This window comes from Phaseolus vulgaris, chromosome 8 (assembly GCF_051622355.1).
Source record: "Phaseolus vulgaris cultivar YP4 chromosome 8, ASM5162235v1, whole genome shotgun sequence".
Taxonomy (NCBI): Eukaryota; Viridiplantae; Streptophyta; class Magnoliopsida; order Fabales; family Fabaceae; genus Phaseolus; species Phaseolus vulgaris.
The window spans coordinates 50,911,910-50,917,934 of NC_143505.1; the positions used below are offsets into that span (position 1 = coordinate 50,911,910).

General features: G+C 36.8%; 1 protein-coding gene across 1 annotated transcript; it reads right to left on the reverse strand.

Moving 5' to 3' along the window:
• Positions 1-3,745: 3,745 nt before the first annotated feature.
• LOC137824352 (Chaperone DnaJ-domain superfamily protein) lies at positions 3,746-5,100 on the reverse strand. Its single transcript, XM_068629974.1, has one exon. The coding sequence runs from the start codon at positions 4,982-4,984 to the stop codon at positions 3,977-3,979; it is 1,008 nt and encodes a 335-aa protein (XP_068486075.1). The 5' UTR covers positions 4,985-5,100; the 3' UTR covers positions 3,746-3,976.
• Between the last annotated feature and the right edge of the window lie 925 nt (positions 5,101-6,025).

Here is a 6,025-nt window from a genome sequence, read left to right on the forward strand (position 1 = left end):
CAAGGGTGATTTGTGGAAGGAGATAATTGATTCCAAGTATAAGGGGTGGAGAAGTCTGAGAGGGAGGGAAAGACAACAAGGACTCTCTTTGGTGGAAAGATTTGAGGGAGGTCTGGAGCTTGGAGGGTTGGGGCCGGAATTTCGAAGAAACCTTAATCTGGAAAGTGGGATCTGGGAATGAAGTTTTGTTCTGGGAAGATAATTGAGTGGGGAGATGGGCCTTGAAGACGATTTTCCTAAGGTTGTATTCCCTGAGTGCGTCAAAAGCTTCTGTGATGACTGCATTTGGAGGATTGAACAACGAAAAGTGGGTCTGGAATTTCGTTTGGAGAAGGAATCTATTTGAATGGGAGAAGCAAATAACGGAATGACTTTTTCAGGAAGTCCAAGGTGTGAATTTCGACTTGGATAAAGAGGACAGGTGGGTGTAGAAGGATGGAGAGGAGCTCGGGTACACGGCTAAATCGGCATACCTTCGTCTAAGGGAGGATGGAGTAGGGGAGAATGGGACGGTGTTTAAAAATTTTTGGAAGAGTAAAGTTGTACCTACTGCTTTAGTTACAACTTGGAGGGTGTTGGAAAACAAGTTAGCCACTAAGGCTAACCTGGAAAGGCGCGGATCATAGTTGCAAGCTTCACGTGTAGTCTTTGTGGGGTCGAGGAGGAGACTAACAACCATTTGTTCTTTGAGTGTAGATTTGCTTGGTTATTGTGCAATCATTGTTGTGCATGGTTGGGCATGCAGAGTGTGTTTCACAACGTCCCATTGTTAAATTTTTCCCAGTTTAAGATGAGCAATGCGCCTGCTTCGGTGAATGAGGTTTGGAGAGTTATCTGGATCGCAATAGTCAACGAGGTTTGGCAGCATAGAAACATGGTGTTTGCGCATTTTCCTTTTTCTGATTGATGCATAGATCTGTTGGTTTGTATGAGAATGATCTCATTTAAGTTGTATGATTGTTTGCCCCAAATGTCCTCTTCTGAGTTAGCTAGAAAAGTTCTGTATAGACAGCCTTGGGAGTAAGTCTAACAAAGAAGGTTATGGTTAAGTTTATGTATAAGAATTTGATCACTCCTAAAGTGATTCATATTTATTCATTTTTTATTGTCATTAAAAAAACCAATTATTTAGACGAGGGATCTTTCTACGACATCTTGACTTGGAATCGATGTTAGTTGCAATATCCTCTCAAACATTACCCATAAAACAACTCCAATTCTCAATCTTAAATAAGAAACAAACATGAATTTAATTTTTTTTTTTTTAAATCTTGCTTCTTTTTAATGAAATTTAAAATTTCTAATTTTAGATAACTCAAATACAATCATAAAATTATAAAATTTTAATTGCATTTCAATTTTTTTACTAAAGTGAATTTCTCTCTTAAAATTCTCTATAGAAACACACAGTTTTAAAAATGGAATCTTTTTATGAGTTCTGTTATTAATAAAAACACTATTTTTAATATGGATTTATAAATATAAGTTTCTTAAAAATTAAAGATAGTTATTTATATAGAACTTTCTATTTTAAACATTTTTTGCTTGGAAGACTTGTTTTAAAATGATGTTTTTATAACAAGGAACTCTTTTAAAAAAACCATTAAAGATGCTCTCATCCCTACTCTTTTCTTTGTATAAAAACCTGCGCCAATTAAAACTTACCATATAAACATTTTTTTTAAAGAGGATTTGTGAAGCACCAGTTCTGAGCTTTTTCAAAATGTATTCTTTATTTAATGATAATAAAAAGTTAGATATAATTAGAGTTTTGAGTAAGAGAGATGGATTATTAAAATTACAAAGTATATATGAGTGATGTGTACTGATAGAAGCTATTTAAGAACTCAAAAAAGTGAAAAAGTAAGTTCATGTTTTATCAACCACCTACAGTTAAATTAAAGATGTCCCAAAGTAAGTCATCATCATCAAGCACACAACAAACACATGAACTTAATGTCCAACCTCTCTAAACTCCCTCATTCTGATTCTGCATCTAAATATCAGTTTCAAGAATCTTCTAAATAGAATTACAACCAAGCAAATGTTCTCCAAAATGACACAAGTACATCATAATAAACTGAAATGTTTACAAATGGAAATAAGTGACAATTAACACTACAAATCAAAACAGGTTAACTTACTATTATTAACTTACAATTAATAATATAAATATATCTGTTTTAGTCTATTTTTACTTAATTATTTCAGTTAAAATTCATCAGCATATCAATTGACATTAATCAAAAAAATTCTAATATATACCACACAACATTAGTTTTTATTGATATTGACCACGATTATTTCTTCTGAAATCAATTGAGATTATTAACTAACAAATTTCTTTAGTCGATAAGATAGCATTGGTGTGAATGGAAAAAAATAATTATTCCAAACATCAACAAAACAATAACAATGAAAGACATCAATAGGAAGGATCTAGTTTACATCTAAAAAAACTAATCTAGTTTACATCTACTGAAAACTAAAAAAAACTCTAGTTAATATTAACCGTAAAATAATAACGATCTATAACAAAAACAACTAAAATAATTATATTAAATTAAATAAATAAAAAATAACTCTGATTACAATCAATAAAAACACTTAATCAACATTTACCCAATAATAACGAAATAGCTCATATTTTATTTATTCAGCAAATTGGACTTAAAACATAGATTCAAAATTTGAGTTCATGGATCTTCTTCTAACAGCTTCAAGTCGTTAACTATGTGATAGAAAAAAATAATGACAGTAGCGAATCTAGATCCAATTAGCCATTGCTGTGCAGTTATATGATTTTACAATGGTAAAAGGAAGTTTTTAGGAGCAAAATCTCACAGCCAAACAAGGACTTATTCTAGGGTAGTGACCACCAGCTGAGAATCTATAAATGGTAAACTCCCCCTTATTAAGGGACATTCATTCTCTTTTGAGCTTTTTTCCGTATTCTCAGCACTGTTTATTTGGTGGTTAACACGCAGGATCAATTCACATGCCTCCACACACATATTCAGTGTAAAGTCAAAATCACTGAGATTACTTCAAACACACATGCATGCCACATTCATCAATTCAAATCAACATCCAAAATTAACTCTATCAAAGGGGGTATTTAAACATCAATGTGTAACAGTAGAGTTTTCAACTCATCTCAGGTTAAGAAAAACCACGGTACTCCAGTCCGAGAAGATCCCTACTATGCAAATAAGTTGTTTCTGGATTTGAATACATGATTAACCAGTCACCAAGTCACCCCGGTTAAACAACTCATCTCATGTTAAGAATTTTAACATAAGCATGTCATCAAGAATGTGCATGTTTGGATTACCAGTGCCAGTCTTCCAAGAGCATTTTACAAAGAATTGGCAAAATAACAGCAACAACAACCACAATTCAAAACCACGTCGATGGCATTGAAGGTGTTAGCTTTCCCATGGTTAGGAGAATATTACGGCCCCATGATTTATGGATCCAACAAACACAAGGCCCTAAAACCAAGTTGGATGAAGGATTACACTTTTAATTAGAATTTCCAAGTATTATGAACTTTTTTTTCTATTGGGCCAAAAAGTACTACAATTCTTCCTACAGTCTACGTATCACTCTCTGCAACAAAGTGACCATGAATGAAGAGTAGCTTTTATTCTTCTATTTCTTGTTGAGTATAGATCTCTCTAGAGTAATAGTAGGCGCCCCCTAGAGAACCCAAATATTTTCAATTCTTTTCAAAACAACTAAAAAAAGTTAAGGGCCTTAAGGCCTTCAGAATCTAATTTCAACTAAAGAACCGGTCACATTGTTCTACACCTCAACAAGGCATGCAATAATAAACCCCATAGCAAAAACTATGGAGCCAAAGAAAATACCCCAATTCAAGAGACAAAAACCAGTTAACCATATCTACACAAAACATCTAAATAACACAGCAGTACCTACAAATATTCATTCACATCACCTTCCAAACCACTTCTCACGACGGCAACGGATACTTCCTCGGCCTCCCCCTCTTCTTCGGCCCACTCCCGTTCGTCGCTCTCGCGGCCACCGTAGCCGCCGACCGAGTCACCCTTGCCCCCACCGGCGTCGCCTGTTCACCATTCTCCGCCGGCACGGGCATCCAATTCGGCAGAGAAGAAGCCGGTTGAGCCGGAGGAGGAGGCGGAGGAGGAGGGGGCTGCGGTGCAGGCACTGCTGCCGCCTCTTTCTCATGTGAACCGAAGTTACCCGTTACAAATCCCATGGGGAAGAAGCCCCAGCAGCAATAATACGCATCCTGGCCGGGGACCAGCGGCGGCAGCGACGGAACCGCCACGCCGTGGAAGGATCTATCGCAATTCTGGCACCGTAGACAATTACCCTCGTAAACCCTAGGGTATTCATACAAACGGTAACAGTAGGGACATGCGGTCCAGAAAGTTGAGTTTTTCCTTCGGGAACTTTCATCAGCGTGAATCTGGTCGCGGGCCGAGGCACTGTTGCGTGTGCTTGTTCCGGGTTCAGGCCCAGCCCCAGACCTGCGGACTGAGAGCTTTTCCTGCTGGACCCATCCGGGAACGGACAAATCGACGCGCGAGAAGAACGAGAGCTCTTTGTCGTACACCGACTTCTTCACGGGATCGGCGAATAAGGCCCACGCGTCGGCGACGAGCTTGAAGGCGTGGTCGGCGAATGGGTAGCGAGACTTGTCGGGGTGAAGGAGGAGCGCAAGGCGGCGGTACTGTTTCTTTATGAGGTCAAGGTCGTCGGAGCGCCGATCGACTTGAAGGACGGCGTACCAGTCCGGGTGGTTGTTGACTCGTTTGTCGGCGGCGAGGAGCACGTCGACGATGGCGAGGATCTGGTCGGAACCATCAAGAAGAGGCTCAGTTTCCTGAGCGAGGATCGCGAACTCGCGCGAACCCATCAAATCACGGGACTGTAGAAGCTTCTCGGCGATCCCGAGGAGACGCTCCGCTTCGGTGCGTGTTGCGTTGTGCATTCTGAAGCGGAGCGGAGGATGAGAACAGAGCAGGTGTGGAAGACGCACACAGTGAGCTTAGTTACTCTCTCGCTGGAAAAAGAAGAAAGGAGCCTTTTGTTTAGGTTTTTCTTATTTTCAACTTCATGAATGTCTTTAATTAATGTACGAGAAGAAAATCAAAAAATACGAATAGAAAAACATAATTATCTAAAATCCACATCCACCACCATTAATAATACGATTTTCTTAAACTGTATTTTAATATATTTTTATCTCAAAATATAATTTATTATTAGTTACTATTAATTGTTATCGAAAACTTTTTAGATTACACATCCTATTACTGATAAATAAACACAATTTATTTTATTAATCTTATCATTTATAGAAAATTGCTTATAGTAAATATTAATTATCCTTCAGTACTTTTTAATTTTAAAATTTAATACAAATATTTATTTTATAATTATTTTCTCTATATTATTTTTTATAATTTCAATATAAATTTTGATAATGTTCTCGAACGGGTTTGGAGCCTTGGAGATCCACATCGACTAGAGATTAGAGTCTTTCATTGTATATAAGTGAGTGCAAACCTCAACCTATGAGTCGGTTTTATGGGGTTGAGTAAGCTTAAAGTCCACTTCGTAATATGGTATCAGAGTCATTTCGAGCCTATCCTAGCGAGTATTTGTTGGCCTTATCAGGCCACCCGCTATCGTACCCCTATGAGTTGGTAGTCTCGGCGTGAGGGGTGTGTTGGAGATCCCACATCCATAAGCCGGTTTTATGGTGTTGATCGGTTGGTCTTTTATTTTTATTATTATAAAAAAGTGGATAAAAGAATTTGTTAAAACACGTCTCTCTTTAGCTAAGTTTAATATCTCATATTTTTATTTTATTTTAAATTATTTTTAAAATTAAAAATAAATAAATATAAATTATTCATTTACTATAGTAATAAGTTGGTTTTTTTTGCAAATTTATAATTTATATTTTTCCTTGATATAACATCTTTATAAAACAAGATAAAATTTAATATAATCAAAAAACATTTAT

What these genes read in the sequence shown, in the direction of transcription:
- LOC137824352 (XM_068629974.1), bottom strand. Translation starts at nt 4,984, where the DNA reads ATGCACAACGCAACACGCACCGAAGCGGAGCGTCTCCTCGGGATCGCC.